General features: G+C 34.7%; 2 protein-coding genes and 1 pseudogene across 3 annotated transcripts in view; 1 reads left to right on the top strand and 2 right to left on the bottom strand.

Moving 5' to 3' along the window:
- Positions 1 to 2,722: 2,722 nt before the first annotated feature.
- On the top strand, positions 2,723 to 6,792 carry LOC110029930. The gene is given in 8 exon segments (XM_020732429.1): positions 2,723 to 3,064; positions 3,126 to 3,241; positions 3,336 to 3,454; positions 3,761 to 3,923; positions 4,021 to 4,238; positions 4,322 to 4,697; positions 6,327 to 6,399; positions 6,401 to 6,792. Coding segments are annotated over 8 exon segments (1,485 nt in total). The 5' UTR covers positions 2,723 to 2,896; the 3' UTR covers positions 6,653 to 6,792.
- A 1,012-nt stretch (positions 6,793 to 7,804) lies between these two features.
- Positions 7,805 to 8,262, bottom strand: LOC110029938 (annotated as a pseudogene).
- A 2,365-nt stretch (positions 8,263 to 10,627) lies between these two features.
- Positions 10,628 to 21,268, bottom strand: part of LOC110029923 (fimbrin-5-like) — a 34,067-nt gene continuing 23,426 nt past the window's right edge. For both annotated transcript variants that reach the window (XM_020732414.1, XM_020732415.1), the window contains exons 10-15: positions 12,991 to 13,146; positions 12,720 to 12,919; positions 11,843 to 12,000; positions 11,673 to 11,769; positions 11,452 to 11,543; positions 10,628 to 11,176 (exon numbers count right to left, since the gene is read on the bottom strand). In XM_020732414.1, coding sequence (XP_020588073.1) covers positions 10,934 to 11,176; positions 11,452 to 11,543; positions 11,673 to 11,769; positions 11,843 to 12,000; positions 12,720 to 12,919; positions 12,991 to 13,146 — 946 coding nt within the window. In that variant the 3' untranslated portion in view covers positions 10,628 to 10,933. The remainder of the gene's footprint in view (positions 11,177 to 11,451; positions 11,544 to 11,672; positions 11,770 to 11,842; positions 12,001 to 12,719; positions 12,920 to 12,990; positions 13,147 to 21,268) is intronic.

The following is a 21,268-nucleotide window of genomic DNA, read 5'->3' as shown; positions in this document are numbered from 1 at the left end:
TATATATATATATATTGTTTTTTATATTTTCAGGTATCCTTTTATCTATTTTTAGCATATTTGATTGTGTGATTTTTAGTTCTGGTAAAATTAATTGATTAGGTTAAATTTACTTTCATTAATTTGATAGGATTTTAATTAATCGAGATATCTACTTGCTTTTACAGTTTTACATTTAATAATGTGTTTTGAAAATGATGTGAAATTATCCTTATTCAATTTTATAATTTTGGCAGGTGCAATAAAGAAATTATCCTTACACATTTTATTTTTACCTATGAGATTACTATTCTGTGATTTAAAATCCATGTAAAAGACCTCAAGGGCAGAAAACAATATGTCACATGTTTAGGAGGAACCCTATTACAAATCCTGTGACTCAACAATAACCAATAATCACCAATTTAAATACACCTTTTAAAACCCAAAACCATCACAGTAAGGTGCTCAAGGCGAACTTCCCAGAAAGCGAGGAGATGATGCAAACAACGGAGGGCTTCAGACGACGAAAGAACCTCAACATGAAGCAAAGGACGATCCTTAGTTGGACTTTCCCTAATCTTAAATGACATAAACTCTTAGGACTTTGAGGTTGTTTGTCTAGTAGAACGTAAAACCTCATGCTATCTTTTAGGCATTCGTATGATTGTGTGTCATGCTATATAAGCCCTAACTATTTTAGGATTCTGAGATTGTTCATTTGGTATGCCATAAATTTTCCTATCTTTCTAGGCTGTTTGCACCGTTGTACAACGTATATATGTAAGTCCTAAATTTTAGTAAAATGGGAGGAATAAAAAACAACACTTCTAAAATGTAAAGTCAAATTGTAAGATAGTTTGAGATGTCACTAAGATCTTCTCAGTATCTTCGACACCTCCTACTTTTGGCTCCTTTGGTCTCCAAAATAAATGTTCCTATTTGAGTCATTCCCACTTGATTTTTCTTATGACCAACCATGAAAAATTAACTTTGAAGTCTTGAAGACAAAACACCTGATCTTAATCGAGAGTTTTCTTAAGCGACTTTGGTCGCTCGAGATGTAATTAACTATCGGGGCTTGCCTCCATAGGGAATTAGAAATCCAGATAATATAAATTCTATCTAATCATTATATTAGGTACGGGAATCATCGGTCACAAAATTCGTAGACTAAATGAATGTCATAAATTCTTTAGTTTATATAAACAAATCATCTGTTAAGTAATACACTTGTCTTTCAAGACGGTGCATCGCTTGTAATGTTGTGCTCGATTACTTAAACTATTAATTATTGAGATCTATCTAGTCTCATGTTTCAAAATTAAAATAATATTTACAAAATTAAAATTATGTATACATATTAAATTAAATTATTTTCATGAAAAAGCGACCGATCATAATTTGAACATTTACGCTAATGTTTTTAATATGGATCAATCAATAAGCTAAGCTATAAAAGAACTATTGCAAGTGTGATAAACCTCAATAAAATGGTTGATTTTGTAGGTTTCATGTTCTCATCTTCTCTTTTTGTTTATCATTAGCTTGAGCTAAATGGAAAAATTATCATGGTTTCTCGTTGTTTTCAAAACCATCAAGAAAATCATCATTATTTGATGGCATATATCATGCATTTACATTCTCACACAAACATTTATATTTGGGCATATTGCACTCAACCCATCAGATTTCATTGGTGCACTTACAAACATAGCACAAAATTCTTATGTATTTTCATTCTCACACCTGAACTTTTATATTTTGGCATATATCACTCAAATTTTTTGGGTGCATTTACATACATAGCCCAATATTCTTAAGTCTTTACATATCTCACACCTAAACTTTTTATATTTAAGCTCATAGAACTCAAATATTAGGTATAACCATCTAATCCCTATGCACTGCAAATATAATTAAGAAATATTAAAAAAATTTGAAAGAAGCCTATGTGCTTTTGGATCTAACACCTGTGCGTCCAAAATCTACCAAAAAAAATAAAATAAAATAAAATAAAACTTATGTAAAATCTAAACTCGGAGGTGTGTATTAGATCTTCTCGCCATGGATGAAGTTAGGGCGGTGGAAATGAGCCAGAAACATTGGAAACCACGAGCGCTGAAGGAGAGAAGTGAGGCTTCGCTGGCCAAAATCATATTTTAGGGCTTAAACATAATCAAATGCTATTTCAATGAATTAGCATCGCCCATTCGACGCATCTAGTGCATGCCGGCGCTTATAATTTTAAAACTACGGGCGACACTAAATTGACGCAAATCGGATGCTAATTTAGCGTCAAACTTATTTCTAAATCTAGTTTGGATACAAATCCGTTATTTTGTTATAGTGCATTGCTCGATTGTTATCGTCAACTATAGTTACCCAGCCTCCCGTGCTAATTATCATTGCCCAGTGCCCACTAATTTTTCCATTAAATTTGCAAGTTTTTAAGTTTTGAAAAAAATTATTGGACAATTTTGACAGATTATTGAAAAACCTTTATAAAATTTGATGCATATAATTTTTATTTGGTAGGTTTATACTAAAGTGATACTGATCCAATCATATAAAATGATAATATAGAGATAAATTCTAGAGAATAAATCTTTAAACCCTCATCTGATAGTAGTTATTTTTTTTTAAATATTGTTATATATTTTTTATTTATATTAAATTATAGTTAACAAATAAAATATATATTGCCATCTCCTCTGGTCGTTCTCTCGCGTCCAGAATGACATTTTGATTTGAAATGAAGGTAGCCGTTATGATCCTAGTGGGCCGTTGCCTCAGCTGTCCGCAGCTTTCTCCTTCGTTCTTGGAGCTCACAGCCTGGGGAGAAAAAAAGTTCCACCAAACAGCTCTTCTTCTCCATTCCGATTGATCCAGCTTGATTTCCACTTTAGAGAACGCCATGAGTGCAGAGCTTCCAGTTTTCTCAAAGGAAGAGATGGCCATAAACGAAGCTCGGGGATTCCCCAAGGCCTATGCCCGGCTTTGTTCATCAGTCTCAGTAACCAACGGATCTTTCGCAAATGGGCGTCTTTCTTCCTTCATTCCACATGCCTTGCAGTCTCAAAAGGTTATCATTTGACTTTCGTTCTAAATTCTTTGCAAAAGGATTAACCATTTTCATTTTACAGGCTTTAAAAGTCAAAGAACTGAACCGGATGTTCCCCGTTATTGATCAAGAAGTTCGCCCTTCTGCAAATCTGAGAAATTATGCTGATTTTCTCTGGTTGCAGCTTGATCATCTTGGGTAAGACTCACTGACAGAGTTTGATTTGTACCGCAATGTTCTTCGTAACTAATTTGATATTTGAAGCCATGGTGATTAGTGTTCTGCTTTTCAGGAATGCTGGATTTGACCCTGCTTTGTTTCGAGTAGATTGTTTTGGAAATGTAGTCTACCCGCATGCTGACTCATCTTCTCCTCTTGCTTGGGATATCGATCACTGGTTTCCTGTTTCACGTACAATTATCATTTATTTTGTGTGTTTAGTGCAATGTTATTATTTATATGACAAAAATTACGATTGTATGCAATTATAACTAATTCAATTCAGCTGATTTCTAAATTTCACTAAGGTGGTATTAAAAGTTGTTTAAGAAATGTTTTTTTTTTCCAAAAAAAATGTTATTTAAAGATATTGTCAAATCGAACAGCTGATTTCCTTAAAAAATTTACTGTTTGAACTAAACAGCTGCTCCATGTCTTTAACTTTACTCCCATTGGATTAATATTGATGAATCAATTTCATCTGATTGTAATTTAAAGGAGGAGGTAAAACAGTTCCAAGTAATTTGAGGATATTACAATGGCAAGTGTGCAAAAAGAAGACGAACAAGCTGGATTTCCTGATTCCATGGTGGGATCTTCAACTGGGCATTTCAGTGAATCAATTTCTATCCATATTTGCCTCTAGAAACTCAAATTTCAGGTTAGTTTTATATGTTTCTTCTAATGTTTCCACTACTTAGGTCCTATGGGAACTTGTTTTTTAAGATTTGATGGAAATTTATCTTAATGTATTGTAGGAGTAGAGCTTTCTCCTTTTTTTTCCAAGATGGAGGCGCGGGACTAGAATGGTTGCAGAATTTTTGTCTGCATGTTTTTCCTCAGAAATTCTTGAATTCCAAAAAAAAGCTAGGATTAGCTCCAACAGCAATCGTCTCTTCACAAAATAGTTCTGAAAAAGTGGTGCTAAAGGCTATTGATCTTAATAGACCATTGAGACACAAACCTCCTTTCTCCGGTTAGGGGAAGCAGCTGACTCCTGTAATATTGCTTTCAGTGTTTTTTTTCTTGGCTTATACTCACTCATTGATTACCTCGCAGCATCAATGGAATCATTTCAAAAGCAAGAAGATGTTACTAACATTGAACTTCAAAGATTTAGATCAAGTATCGTAAAAGAAAACAATCAATCTGCTTTAGATGGTCCGAAAAATAGTCCTTGTCTCACAATTTCATCAACAAGAGACTCATTGAGGCCGAGGAAAGAGGCAAGAAAACAACAGCAAGAGACCAGTAGGCTGGTTGGAGAGTTGAATAAGCTAAGGCAGCAAAATGACATCGAGCAAACAATACTTCTGGAGTTGGAAGTAGAGTTAAGAACTATGAGAAGAAGAGTGGAGAAGTTTCGACATCTATCGGAAACTCAGACCTCCTACCGATCCCTCTTGGAAAAGATGATCAGAGATGTCACGCATCAGTAAGTTAAACTAAACATATGTTGACATATTTTTATGATCATCGATAATGATTCTCAATAACACTATGGGTTATTTAGTTCAATTATATATAGAAAACATTTTATTTTTTATAACAATATTGTCAATAAATTATAGTTTGTTTGGTTCGAAGATGTCTTATTTTAAGTAAGATAAAGAGTAACCTAGGAAGATCAATTATGATTATATGAATTTTTTTTACATGCATGTTTTTGCGGGCAATAATATGATCAAAATAGTATTTAAATTCATAATTTATCTTAAAAAAAATCAATAAATCATTTTATTTTAATTTTTGCTAAAAACATATCAGTACTATATAGCAGACATCAACAAAAAAACTCATATATTATGTAAGTCATCTAAGAATTTTGGTATTAATCATTAAATTTTTATGATTTTAGGGTTATTGTTTACAAGGAGAACATTACACTAAATCAAGCAGCATCGCAAGCCTTATTGGCTAGCTTAGAGGCCCCAGAGAGCCAACTTTGATTTTTTTGAGAGTAAGCTCTATGAAATATACAAAGAAAGAGAAGAATTAGAGTTATGTGCCTTGGCTTGCTCTGAACAAGCCTTGAAAAGATCGGAAATATATAACGATTGCCATGGAAATAGCCATCATTTATCATCGACGAGGAGAGTAATAAATCCAATAAAGGAGCTGAGAAAATTCCTCGAGGAGGAACAAAAGGCTTTTGAGGGAGTCATTTCTTTGTCTTTCAATTGAAAAGAAAATTCAAAAGAAGAATTTGAAGTAACTGCGAGTATTATCAATGAAAAAAACGACCATTGCCAATCAAATAAGGTACACAAAATCAAAGATGCCATTCCTCAAACTAATAAGCTTGAAGGATTTGGAATAAGCGATGAATCTTACAAAAGAGGCAAAAATAAACAATGTTCGGATCACTATAGTTCATCATATAATGTTGAAGGAAATAATAAACTTTTGTTTTGTAAGGATCATGATTGGACGGTTAACAACAAGCTAAGGGAAACCCATCATATCAAGCAGAGTTGAATAAGCTAAGGCAGCAAAATGACATCGAGCAAACAATACTTCTGGAGTTGGAAGTAGAGTTAAGAACTATGAGAAGAAGAGTGGAGAAGTTTCGACATCTATCGGAAACTCAGACCTCCTACCGATCCCTCTTGGAAAAGATGATCAGAGATGTCACGCATCAGTAAGTTAAACTAAACATATGTTGACATATTTTTATGATCATCGATAATGATTCTCAATAACACTATGGGTTATTTAGTTCAATTATATATAGAAAACATTTTATTTTTTATAACAATATTGTCAATAAATTATAGTTTGTTTGGTTCGAAGATGTCTTATTTTAAGTAAGATAAAGAGTAACCTAGGAAGATCAATTATGATTATATGAATTTTTTTTACATGCATGTTTTTGCGGGCAATAATATGATCAAAATAGTATTTAAATTCATAATTTATCTTAAAAAAAATCAATAAATCATTTTATTTTAATTTTTGCTAAAAACATATCAGTACTATATAGCAGACATCAACAAAAAAACTCATATATTATGTAAGTCATCTAAGAATTTTGGTATTAATCATTAAATTTTTATGATTTTAGGGTTATTGTTTACAAGGAGAACATTACACTAAATCAAGCAGCATCGCAAGCCTTATTGGCTAGCTTAGAGGCCCCAGAGAGCCAACTTTGATTTTTTTGAGAGTAAGCTCTATGAAATATACAAAGAAAGAGAAGAATTAGAGTTATGTGCCTTGGCTTGCTCTGAACAAGCCTTGAAAAGATCGGAAATATATAACGATTGCCATGGAAATAGCCATCATTTATCATCGACGAGGAGAGTAATAAATCCAATAAAGGAGCTGAGAAAATTCCTCGAGGAGGAACAAAAGGCTTTTGAGGGAGTCATTTCTTTGTCTTTCAATTGAAAAGAAAATTCAAAAGAAGAATTTGAAGTAACTGCGAGTATTATCAATGAAAAAAACGACCATTGCCAATCAAATAAGGTACACAAAATCAAAGATGCCATTCCTCAAACTAATAAGCTTGAAGGATTTGGAATAAGCGATGAATCTTACAAAAGAGGCAAAAATAAACAATGTTCGGATCACTATAGTTCATCATATAATGTTGAAGGAAATAATAAACTTTTGTTTTGTAAGGATCATGATTGGACGGTTAACAACAAGCTAAGGGAAACCCATCATATCAAGCTCAATGTTATTATGCCCAATGTTGAACAAAAAAGGGTTGGCAACGAGAAAAAGCAAGTTCAAAAGAGTGGACTTGATGGAATTAAGACTAATGAATCACAAAGGCAATGGAATCTTCAACCAAATTCTCATAAACAACCAGAAGAAACTAATGAATATAGAATCCTAGTTGGAAAACAAAATGTTGAAAAATGGCTTCAAATTTTGCTCGAGAATGCCAAGGAAGGCTCACCATACTCCGATTCGAATTCAACACAAAGGAAATTTGATGAAAAATCAAACAATGCCAATACTGAAATCAAATAAAATGAGATTGAGTTATGTTCAGTTAGTAATGGAAGAGAAAAAAATGTTTCAAACAAAGTTTTTACAGAAAAGATATTCAAAGAGAAAAGCAAGGTAAGAACTAGTGGAAGTGCTTAGAAAGTTGCAAGTAGGGGCATGAAGAGATTTGATTTAGAGCACAAAGAAGAAAGCAAAACAGGTTTACCAATATGCGAGAGTTCAAGTTCAAGAGGGCATCAAAACCCCTTGCCTTATCTCCATCTATGATCTTGGCGATTCAGTGTTATTTTCTTTAGCTGAATTATTTTTAGTCATAATTATTTCATAGCCTCGTTATAAATTTATCTCTTGTGAACATCAACTTGCATTATTGGTTAAAGTACATTTTAGAATGCATTCATTATTATGATCCATTTTCATTTCTTTTTTTTTTGTTTTTTTTCATTTATATCAGAGTTGGAATAGTAAACAACTATCATAGATGATAGTGCTCCAAAGAAAAACATCCAGTTGAAAGTTGCAAATGAGTCATAATTTTAGAATTGAAACATTGTTTACTTGATCTTCTTCTTGGGCCTCAGCTGTCTAGATTTGACTCTCTGTATGTTATAATCAGCCAGAATTCTTCCATCTTCAAGCTACTTCCCAACAAAAATCAAGCGCTGCTGATCCGCTGGAATTTCCTTCCTTGTCCTGGATCTTCGTCTTCACATTATCGATTGTGTCGAACTCTTTCTGTATGTTATAATCAGCCAGAGTTCGTCCATCTTCAAGCTGCTTGCCGACAAAAATCAAGCGCCGCTGATCCGCTGGAATTTCCTTCCTTGTCCTGAATCTTCGTCTTCACATTGTCGATTGTGTCGCTGCTCTTGACCTCTTCCTTGTGAGGGTTTACACGAAGATCAGCATCTTCGCCGCCCCGAAACACCCACAAATCCATTCTCATTTCTGTTACTCTTATTTGTTGGTAAATTAGTGAAAACTCCATCTTACAAAGTAGATGGCGGAAAACTCTTACATTGTGGCCGGCTTATAAGCTTTTTTTGTTTTCCTAACAAAGAACCAAAGTAGTAACATGTCCATTGGTTTACATCTACTTTCTTAAATTGCAAATGCAGCGGGTAATGATATATATTTCAGCAATAACATCGATTGAGTTGGAAATATTGTTTTTTTTTTAAGTCTATGAAGCTTACAAAATATTTTAATAAATTTCCAAATGTTTTTAATGTATAAAGTAATCATTATTTAGCTTATCATTGGTGTTAAATTTCATAATAAAAGCTAGATCATGTTACTTGATCTCATTTGTGGTTCACTTGCTAGGTTGATAAACTATCTAAATAGATTGACAAAATCTTAAATTTAGATAGGTTGCATGAAAATAGTGTGATGTAATTCATTTTTAGCCTGCGTTAGATGGGAATAATTATTCAAATACAAATCATGCAAATGCATAAATAAATGAAAAGATATTAGAAAAAAATATATATCAAAAATACTTGTTCAATGAATTTAGTTATTTAAGAAAGGATTTGGTGTTATGGAGAACATAAAGGTACCAAGGATTCTGGTCGACTCCTAGACATCTTTAGTTGCCCAAGCGCCAAATCCAAGTGTCATGTGTCAACGTTCAACCCTAACTGAATAGCTCAATGCTATGATGTCATATCCATACACCTTGTTTGAGCTTTATCAAATAGAGAGATATCTATGAAAGCATAAACGACAAGGAAAATTGGGGCATGCAATATGGAAAATAAATAAGGGCAATCGATGTGTGCATATGTGAGACTGTAAGACAATAAGAGATGGGTAAACGTCAAATATGCATATTATACAAAAACAAACAATCATTTTCCATCAAGTTATTATTCAATTTTTCATTTATCATTTATATAGTTGGTTTTAACAGATACCTTAACATCGAGAAAATCAATATCAACCCAAAGAAACCTAACAATTTTTTGTAGAGACATCACTTTACGGACTTGTCATTCTGGTTAAGCCAAAATCCAAAAGGATTCCACCGATCTTCATATCATTATACACAGACATTTCAGACTGTTTTTACAAGTACACTATGTAAGAAATATGTAATTTTATACAGTTTTATGACATAATATATTCAATTTCATACAATTCAAGAAATAAAAAAGGATCATAATTGTAGGATTAATTCAAATATACAACAAACTTCGCAGCAATAAATTAATACGAATAGAGATCTCATCATTAACAATAATTAAAGTCTATAACAAGAGGATGACTGACAATCTAATAGAATAACTATGAATCTACTACAATTGACTAGGATTAACCCCCTAACTAGGAAAAGTAAGTTTATCCTTTAATAAAAAGTAATTACTTACCTCAATGTAATAAATGTGATACTTCTACAAGTTCGACGATTCAACTAGCAATCCTACACCATTTAGAAAATAAGACATAAATGATTAAACAACTAAACTTATTTATTCATTATATTATGTGTATTCTAATAGAATTACAAAGATTTATCATATGTAGGTATATCTATAAATAATTGTTATTATTATTTTCTCAAAGAAAGGAAATTATGAACTTAATTACTCTTAACAAATATAATCAAATATTATTTTATTTTATTTATTTTGATAAAAGGGAAAATTGAAAATTATGAATTAATTTATGACTACTTGATAAATTGAAGAAATTTTATTTGTCAAATGATATGATCGTTTTGCATTCTTTTTATTTTTAAATAACCTGAATTTGAAAGTAATTTAAGACCTGTAATTCTTATAGTAATGCTCTGATTTTTTCGTAAGGATGTGACTGCCCTCATCAGATGGAGAAATATTTGCGTTCGTCTTACGTAAGACGTACGCAGACTTGTGTACATATTATGTTATTCGGAGGATATATGTGGTTTACACTTAAGTTACAGGAAGAATTACAATGGGTATAACTTAAATGTAACCGACCTGTACTCTTCGAATAACCTAATATGTACGCAACTATAAGACGTACGCAAATATTTCTCCATCACATGGACTAGATTTGGAGGCAATCAAAACTTGTAGTTCTAATGGTGAAGCTCTGATACTTTCTTCAAAAATACAATGACTGTCCTCATTTGATGGAGTAGACTTTAACTTTTATCATATTACTGATGCTAAATATCAATATTAGTGATGCCAATGAGTTCAAAAAAGACGATACAACTTGTTAGAAGATATTGACGCTGGATGCTAATGCCCGTAGAATAAAAAATTAGCATCGTCTCCGATACCGTTGAAATGAGCTATAATTGAGACAGGAATTTCATCCTTGCTACAAATATCATGGTAAAAGAAACCATTCATTGGAAACTATTGTGAAGTTTGAAGGTCATATAAAACCTCAAGTATGATCACATGTAAATTCAATAGTTTTGTATGTTTCTTTGAAATAACAAAGTAATTGCTCAATGCAAAGCAATTCCTTTTTCACCAAACAACAACTGAAAAACGCAAAATTTTTCTTTTGCTGTTACTTATTTCAAACGAATTTGCTTGCTGAAAGAATACCTATACAACTATAACAAGACCTCTGGCCCACATCCAAAGAAACAATTTTCATCACAAAATGAAGGAAAAAAGACAAAAAATTTCATTTTGATATATTCACCAAAACCAAGGAAATGAAATCTCTCTATAGATGAAGAAAACCTTATGATGCTTAATACGTTTATGTTCCCTCAGTACCATTACTATCTTTTTCTGCTTGTGCTGTATCTGAAGCTGTATCATTAATGGCCAGATTAGAAACACCCTCGGCAACAACACTTCCTTCTCCATCTAGAGGAGCCAACTGAGAAGAAAAATCCTCTGCAGAGGCTTCTGATTCAGAGAGTTCAGAGCTTTCTGGTCCTTGCTGCAAGCTCCAATACATGATGCTGGCTGTAAGAGTTAGGATCATCTTCTGGTTAACCTGCCACGACAATTAAGATGTAAAAAATATTTTAGAAACTGTAAGAAAATGAGTCAGAAAAGAAAAAAAAACTCTTCAGCTATTTAGATTATTGAGATTAATATGAGAGAAATAACCTAATACAAGTATGCATCATAATCTGTCACAGTTTTATATTACGTAGGTATTATTTGAATTTTGAATACTATTATAAACATGCAGAACTAACAAGATTAAAATAGCAGAGCTGAAATCATAATAGGATTATTATGACAGAATAAATAGTGGTCTCTTACCTCCAAGATGTCCTCAGGCAATAAGAAGATAGAACACCCAAGTTTTCTAGCAACACTGATTATATACGTTGCGTTCAACTTCTTATCCTCGTCTGCACACAAAATTGAAACATTTATGTAGGTAAAAAAAAGTGTTTTCAATCTCCTTAAAAGTGTTCTTTCAATTCATTAGCATTCTTTTATTATTATTTTATATAAAAAAGAAAGAATTTTGATCGCACCATTTTCACCCTTTGTGACAAGGCTCCAGTTCACAACCCTAGATTCCACAGAACTGAGAAGTTCAAGGAAAAATATCCCATTTGATAGGCTCTTGTCCTGTAAATGAAAGGAAAATAATCAGGGAAAACAGTATCTAGGCACCACTTGCTTCGAATAAGAATGAAAATACCTTGAAACTCTCTATTCGAGAAGTTCTTCGAGATTGCTTTACTTTAATATTGGCCCAATTAAGGATATCAGCATCTGTGATCTCCTTTCCCTGAGAGTGAAACCGCAAGTTCTTTAACAATTGCAGGATATTGGATCTCATCAATTGCCACAGAAAAGCTGAAAACAAAGTACAAAGAGAGGCTTTCAAATCAGTTTACTGTTAATTACTCCTCAGAAATACATATTTTCTTTTTCTGTTAATGTTTCAATGCAGTTAACGAAATGAGTTATCTACAAGAAATATGAAAAAGCCATATGGCACAGATCAGCCTTTTCAATTAACAGAAGTGTGCAAATTCAGGTATAATAAATGTTATTCTTTAAAGCAATAATCATTTTTCAGCATAATTAATTGTTGAATCCAAATTTATTCAGGATGATGCATTTGTTTTAATAATATGAATGGGCATAAGACAAAAAAAAATAGTAGAGAAATAGAACTTCAATTGGGAAATTCTAGGATGTCACTAAATTATCAGTAAGTACAAGATTAATGTAAAAGATTTGACCATGGCAAACTCGCTATCTAAACCCACCATTTATAGGTTTGCGTTGATGCGCAATACTATATGAAAACACTTCATAAATGTAAAATTATATAGCAAAACTTATTAAATGCTTGTTTTAAAATGATTAATTTTAGCTAGCTTGTATTGAAAATACATAGAGAGCTACTAGCGGCTTAAGTAAAGGATGAGTTCAAATGAAATCACTGATAACTTTACTTTGATTTGGCTAATAACATTGACTCTTACATAAAATTTACCTAACCGTAAATTAAACACAATATTAATAAAGACCATAATCGAACTTAATGTTCATCCTGTGAAACTTACCAAGAATAAGCTTCTTATTTCCTTGCACAATGTCACTACCAGCAACATTAACCATTGAGAATTTTAAATCTTTGCCAATCTTTACAACCTGATTGCAATTTTCAACCTTCCGAAATGGCATCTTAATTGGAGGCTTATTTGCCTGCTTCCAATTAACTCTTCCTGGAAACAACTTGTCAAGTACTTCCAAAAGAACCCATCTGGACAAGTGTTGATAGAATTTAACAAAATCACATAAAATAAGCCATAGAATCATTTCAAAGAACCTTACCCATTTCTGACATTTTCAAACAAGTTATTCACATAGGTAGCAATACCAAGACTATTAATCCATAGTCTGAAGGCTCTCTCTTCTCTGGATACTTGGTCATCATCGGTCATCATTTCTGCGAAGGAAATCATTTTGTTGTCGTTGGATAAGCCATTCCTGGAAACATATTCGTCATTAAAAAAAAAATTAAAATTAAAATAGTGACACCTCTTTTTTAAATAGACAATACCTTTATATAGCAGAATCACACTTACCTCCTTTGTATGGATAAAATAATATTCATTTTTTCTTTTAAATTGTAACATGCTTCAATCGGCATATATATCAACTTAATCATTATACATACCAATTCCTTTCCAAAAGAAAACTAATACAAAGATTTGGCGAAGATCTCCCCAAAGCATTAAGCAATCTTTCTCAAAGAGAAAGCCAAAGAAAGAAGTTGAATTTCTTCACACCATATTTTTTAGAACAATGCAAAAGGATCTTGTCAACTGCTCATGAGTTTCTTTCTCTATGTTTGCTCAGTAATTTAAGAAGAACCCTCGAAGCTCTTCAAGATAATTTGACTAAAAGAAGAGTTGAATCAAATCACTTGAGCGCTATCCTTGCGTCATTGCCAACGCATATCACATAAGGAGTCTAGCCTACATGCATGGTAATAGAAATTAGGGTTGATTGGTAGTTCCAAAATAATTTTACATTAATTTGGCATAACTCATTCATTCTACATTTTATTAAATTCTAACTTTATCAGTGAACAAAGCAGGCAACCAAATTTATTCAAATCACTAGAGGCTTCTCCTCATCCAAAGCCACAGTGGGCATCAACAGATGCACAAATCAATCAACTAGAAGCATTATCTAAAACTTGAGAGCAGGGATTACTTCAATAAACTGTTAATTAAATTGCTCTATACAGATAGAACTGAAACCTCATCTTTATCTTTCATTTTGATGAAGCAGGTACCAAACATCAATATACTTGGTCCTCCAATGATACATCTGTTCTCTTAAGTGAATTGCACTCTATCCAACACAAAAAAATTGAAAGAAAATAAACCAAAACTTACTAACATTCAACAGATATGTTTAAATGGGGTTTACAATCTTTAACAAATAAACCCAATAAAACCCTTTTATTATACATAACTCTCAATACTCCCCCTCAAGATGAGCGAAAGATATTCACTAAGCCTATCTTGTCATATAATCTAACTAACTCCATTGAGCTAAGTCCTCAAGTGAGGCAACCAGCCACCTGCCCTCCAAAAACTATATGACTTAGTTTCAACAATCAATTATTCAACTTCTCTTTGATGAAGAATCTATCAATCTCTACATGTTTAGTTCTATTGTGTTGTACCGAGTTGTTAGCAATGTTGAATGCCGACTTGTTGTCAAACCACAACTTCATTTGAGTTCCTTGGTCACTTTAATTTCAACCAATAAGGCTTTCAACCATATCATCTCAGCAACTCCTAATGCCATAAGCCTGTATTCTGCGTATGTTGTTGATCTTGTTATAACTGACTGTTTCTTGCTCTTCCACGAGACGAAGTTGCCACCTACAAACATGCAGTATCCTGATGTGGATCGACTGTCATCAACACAACTTGCCCAATCAGAATCAGAAAAGCCTTCAATATCTATACATCCATTCTTCATGGATATCAATCATTGGTGCACTCTTTATATACCTAAAAAAGTTAATACACTGCATCCATATGACCCTTCCTTACATGCATGTAGCGGCTCACCACATTTACTGCAAAAGAAATATTGGGTCGAGTGTGGCACAGATAGATCCGGAGGCCCACAAGCCTCTGGTACCTCTCAAGATCAACTGATTCATCTGCCACTGTATTGAGTTTGACCTTCTGATCAATTTAGAGAGACTATAGGGTTGCACCCCCACATACTTGTCTCCGTGAGAAGATTCAGCACATACTTTCTCTGGGATAGGATTATCCCCTCAGGTCAATGGGTCACTTCAATCTCAAGAAAGTATCTGAGTTGTCCAAGATACTTTACCTCAATGCATCCCCAATCTTCCCTTCAGTTGAGCTATCTCTGACTCATCATCACTAGTGATAATTATGTCATCCACATACACACAAATATGGTAGTGTGACATACATATTGTCGAAAGAATACCGTGTGGTCTGCATTGATCTCCTGATATTCCAAGTCAATCTTCGTCATTCTAAACTTGTCAAATCAGACTCGAGGTGACTATTTCAAGTCATACAGTGACTTCTTGAGTCTACACACCTTGCCCACCTTATGGGATGTACTAAATCCTGGTGATATCTCCATATATACTTCCTTCAATAGCTCTCCATGAAGAAAGAAATTCTTCACATCCAGTTGGTGGAGTCTCTATCCATCATTCACTATCAGAGAAGTCAATGTCCTCACCTTGTTTATATTTGCTACTGATGCAAGAGTTTCATCATAATCAATGTCATACGTCTAATAGTATTCTTTTATTACTAGTTGTGTTTTGTACCTCTCCACCTTCCCTTCTGAAGTTTGCTTTACCGTGAAGATCCACTTGCATTCAACTTCCTTCTTCCCTGCTGGCAGTGTTACAATCTCCCATGTTAAGCTTTTATAAAGAGCTCCAAGCTCTTCATGCATCACTGCTTTCTACTTGTGATCCTCTTTAGCAACCTTCCAGCACTTGGGTACAAAGACAGAGTCCAATGATGCAATGAATGCTCCATGCAAATGTGAGATGTCAGATAGGAAACAAAGTTCGCAATGCTAAGTTCCCGCCCAAAACGATCAGGAGGATGTCTCTAATTGCTGTGGAAGGTCCTCCTTAACGTTGAAGGGGTAGGAGTGCACGGATGAGAAATAATATCCCCTGAGAGTTTTGAATCAAAGGTAAATGGTGCAAGTGTCTCAAGAGTTGGCGAAGGCTGGGGCTTGGGATTTGTTGGCCCTGTAGACTCTATTCCCTAAGTTTGCTTATTCCTCTATGTATACACCCTTAGCTTACTTTAGCCTGAATCCCACCACCTCTGGGGTCAATCTTCTCGGTTTTTGTCTCCTTATTTGATTCATCAAACATCACAAGACATGGCTTTTCTTCCACTTACACCACTCCATCACCAGTACTACTCACTCTCTCTTGCCTCATATCTCTGATGGTTGTTAAGTCACCGAAGGTGAATTCACCTCCAGAGTATAGTATGATTCAAACTCTTTGAATAACACATCCATACTCATAGAGTCTCTCCTCAATCGGGCTTCAACAGACATAACCCTTCTAAGTAGCAGAATTACCCACGAACAAACATTTCACAGCTCTGCGAACCAACTTCCCAACAGATGGTTTGTTGTTTTTCACAAAGCATACACATCCAAATACCTTCAATGGAAAGATCTAACTATTATCTCCTTTCAACATCTGATAAGGAGACTTCCACTCCAGCACTCTTAAGGACAGCTTATTAATCAATTGAGTAGCTTTCAACGCTGCTTGCCCACATAAGTACTGTGGGACATTCATTCCCATCAGCATGCTCCAGGCTATCTTTAGAATGTCGATTCTTCCTCTATGCTACTTCATTCTGTGTTGGTGTGTATAGGCATATTCTTTGGTGTTGTATCCCTTGAGTTAACAGATAGTCCACAAATGCTTTGTTGATATATTATGTCCCATTATTAGATTTCAACGCCTTCACAATTACCCCATATTGGGTCTAGATTACCTTGTAAAAATATTTAAAGCAAGCAACCACCTCACTCTTTTGTTTCATTAAGTATATCTAGATAACACGAGAAAATTTATCAATAAACGTAACAAAATAATAATAATCATTCATAGAACTAGTAGGATAAGGTTCACATACATCATAATGTATCAAATCAAGCACACCAAAGCTCTTATTCCCAAACTAATATATTAGCTCCCAGTGAGCATGTCAAACTCACAAGCATCACCAACAGTTTCTTCTTATTTATCTTTTCATACAAAGATGGATACAATAGCTTAGTAAACTAAGACTAGAATGTCTCATACGTCTCTAATGTGGCAGTGACACATACTCGATATTCCTCCTAGATTCTCCTACTGCAGCACTTTCCACCATGGATGTCAGAGCTGAGTTCATCCCATTTCAGTCTAAGTACCAGAATCCACTATGCCATGTTCTAGTCTCAATTGTCCAACCCATCATTTTTCTTGGAAGATTACCCGGGGAATACAAAAAAAAACAATGCATTTTAACTGGAGAATGATGACACTAATGAATAAGAGATTTACTGAAAAAGAAGAAGCATGCAAAACATTAAATAAAGTCATTTGATTGGTACGTCTCACTATACTCTTAGCAACTACAGGTTGTGTTGTACTATCAATAGTCTATATACTCTTTGGTGCTGCTAGATGAATATATAAAAAGAACTCTCCAGCAGTACCTGTTACATGACGAGATGCACCAGAAGCTATGATCCATTTTGATGATCCTGTAGAGAAAATAGAGGTAAGAGCAAGTGTGTCATCAGTACCTTTACCGAAGTAAGCAAAATGACAATGTTACCCCTTGATGACGATGAATTTGAAACATCCCCAGCTCCATCTCTTACTGTTTTATGCTTCCTCTTCAGTAGCTCCAGGCACTCATGATCCTCACTAGTAAAGATCATACATGTCTCTCCCTCGTCCTCTGCTACCATCAGATTTACCCGGTATTCCCTCTTTCACATTTCCGACCCCCACAACCGCGATGGCGATTATGACCACGACCATGACCTCCACTTTATCCACGTCCACTTGTCTCTCTCTCCTTAGATGGCTTAAGATAGACCCTGCTTAGATGGACAACTTCACCACAGTTGTAGCACTTGTAAGTCTCCCCTGGACACCTAACGTACCTGGGCTCGCGGTAGCTAATGCTTATCCTGGGCCCGAAAAACCACTAGACTCATAGTGTAGTTTCATGTGAATCTCCTCTTATACCATCGCAATAGTGGCATCATCTAGTGTAGGAATAGTCAACTGAGCTAGGAAGACAGATCTTCTTTGATCAAAGCTCAAGATATCTCTTTTCTTGCACTCTGGATGGCTATAGCTTGACATTGGTGGTAAGTAATCAAGACTGCTCACAGCCTCTCAAAATCTATGGAGTATTCCTGAATTGATTTATCACCCTGTACCACGGCTTCTATCTCACGTTGAATCTGAGCTACCCTTACATGGTTCTCAGTTCCAGCATAAATTTTCTTCAGCTTTGCCCAGATGTCCCTCACCTTTTGAATACCATTGACTGAGGATGCAATTGACAAAACCATTGAGTTGAGTAGCCAAGTATACTAAGGTGTGATTGGTCCTTTACTTATCTTTCTCAGCACTGTCACTTTTTGGTTCGTCCTCGGTCAGATGCCCCTCTAGTTTTTTTCCTACTAAATCCGCCTCAATCCGACGTGACCAGCTCAGATAAGTGGCCGGTCCATCAAGCTTCAAATCCACGAGAGAGGGATCTAGCTTCACCTGCGTCGAAGCATGTGTTGAAGTTGCAGTTCTTGTCAAGGCACTAGCTCCCTGTATAAGCCCTACCAAGACCTTCAAGACCTTAAAATCAATCCTTCCTAGAAGATCCAATACTTTAATTCCCAAAATATCTCCATATCCCATCATCTTTAATCACCTGCACTCCATTCTAGGGCATACTCACCATGAACAATTCCCTTCCTCATTTAGGCCTGATTTTGATATATCTTATCATCAAGATTGGGATCCGCTTCATATCATTCCCCTCGGAATCCGTGGGGTATCACCCCCCCTCCCCCCACACACACACCAAGGGCCCCTTTCAATCAATGGACTAAATCTCTTAGTGTGGAGGCCGAACTGCGGAAGGTGCAGCAGCGGCGGCCTTAACAGACGACAACAATAGCCTGGAGGACAGCGGCTTGGAGTTCGGTGGCCGACCAGCCGTGTGAGGGTTGACGTGGGCTTGTCTCCTGCAGAGGATGTGGGACATAGGTGTGTTGTTGTGCCTCCTGCACGAGATGCGGGACGCAACGCTGGTGTGCCTCTCGCACGGAATGTAGTTAGAAGAGAGAAAGGTAGAGACGGTCAAAGCCCAAATTGAAAGAAAATAAGCCAAAACTTACTATTTCATTCAACATATGTGTTTAAATAAGGGCTACAATATTTAACAAATAAATCCAATAAAACCCTTTTATTACACATAACTCTCAACACAAAAAATCAATGATTTGTCTAAGTGCTCCTGACCTCTATATATATTCCACAAGGCAATTTGGTTGGACGATACAAGAGCGGTGAATGATGAATGGGATATCATTTTATGAGGACTTTAAATCAAATTTTTTAGGTTTCCCATTGGTGCATGCCTTTCCGGTCTATACCTCATAATAACTAGAGATTATTTTTTATTAGGGTTAGTCATTAGGGCAATGATCACTCAGGTATATAATAACAATAATTTAATTTTTTTAAAACTATAGAAATTAATCACCATAAGCTTAGTATTGATGGTAGAGGGAATGATGACAAATCCGGTCAATATCTCATAGTTCTGTCATCCCAGATTTTTATAAACTCTGATCTGCTTAGTCATACGTGAATTCGTCCAAATCACCATGGAGTGAGGCTATTTTCACATCTAACTATTTCAGCTCTAGATGGTCAAGCACTATAACCATTGCTACCAAAATGCATATCATTTTATGAGGACTATAAATCAGAGGTTTTATGTTTCCCATTGGTGCATGCCTTTCTGGTCTATACCTCATAATAACTAGAGATTATTCTTTATTAGGGCTAGTCATTAGGGCAATGATCACTCGGGCATATAATAACAATAATTTAATTTTTTTAAAAGTGTAGAAATTAATCACCATAAGCTTAGTATTGATGGTAGGGGGAATGATGACAAATCCAATCAATATGTCATAGTTCTGTCATCCCAGACTTTTATAAACTCTGATCTACTTAGTCATATGTGAATTCGTCCAAATCACCATGGAGTGAGGCTATTTTCACATCTAACTATTTCAGCTCTAGATGGTCAAGCACTATAACCATTGCTACCAAAATGCATATCATTTTATGAGGACTATAAATCAGAGGTTTTATGTTTCCCATTGGTGCATGCCTTTCTGGTCTATACCTCATAATAACTAGAGATTATTCTTTATTAGGGCTAGTCATTAGGGCAATGATCACTCGGGCATATAATAACAATAATTTAATTTTTTTAAAAGTGTAGAAATTAATCACCATAAGCTTAGTATTGATGGTAGGGGGAATGATGACAAATCCAATCAATATGTCATAGTTCTGTCATCCCAGACTTTTATAAACTCTGATCTACTTAGTCATATGTGAATTCGTCCAAATCACCATGGAGTGAGGCTATTTTCACATCTAACTATTTCAGCTCTAGATGGTCAAGCACTATAACCATTGCTACCAAAATGCCAATAGATATGCTTAACATGTAAGAAAACTATCCTTAAAGTCATACTTTACATTTGATTATAACCTTTTACAATCAATCATACTTATTATCTTATGCTATCTTCACCCGATATTCTCTTTCATTACACTTGAAAATTCTTTTTGACTAGATCCCAAGTTTCAATCCTCTATCTTCCTTTAGTACTATGAGAAACAATATTTTCTTTTGCTTTGGTAGTGCATATGAATATTTATGCTTATTTAAGATATTTTAGGATAATGTAATGAGCTATCATATGAATGTTCATGCTCAACATCAAATATGACATGATAAACTAACATTCTGTGACATACCCAAGAAGATGAAACAGTGAAATCTTGACTGCGTGAGGTACTGATCCCCAACCACATCCCACCAAACAAATGGGTTGATCACCTTCACTTGCGTTAAAAGAGAGACTAACTATGTATTCATAAGAGACCTAACACTGATAAAATTAATAAAAAAAGCTCCCCTAACAGAGGAGATAATTATCCGGGTGCCTAAGTCCTTAGAAACTTTCAAATAAAGAAAATAAAATCTCCATAAAAGAGAAAAATCTCTAAGTATCCCATATCGCTTAATTTTCCTCCTATAAATAAATGTGCCTCCCAAAGGATTGGTCAAGCAACACTTTTTAGAGGCCATATGGCAGAACCAATAGAACCAGCAAGTAAAAAAGGTGGTTTAGTAGGAATACCTAGTATTAGTGATGTTAGAAGAGAAAGCCTGCAACAAATAACAATAAGGATGAATTTTCTAGGACTTCAGTCATTAAAATGAAAATAAAGAATCCC

The sequence above is a fragment of the Phalaenopsis equestris genome, unplaced genomic scaffold, assembly GCF_001263595.1.
Source record: "Phalaenopsis equestris unplaced genomic scaffold, ASM126359v1 Scaffold000610, whole genome shotgun sequence".
NCBI classification, from domain to species: Eukaryota; Viridiplantae; Streptophyta; class Magnoliopsida; order Asparagales; family Orchidaceae; genus Phalaenopsis; species Phalaenopsis equestris.
This window is presented reverse-complemented; position numbering and strand designations above follow the sequence as displayed.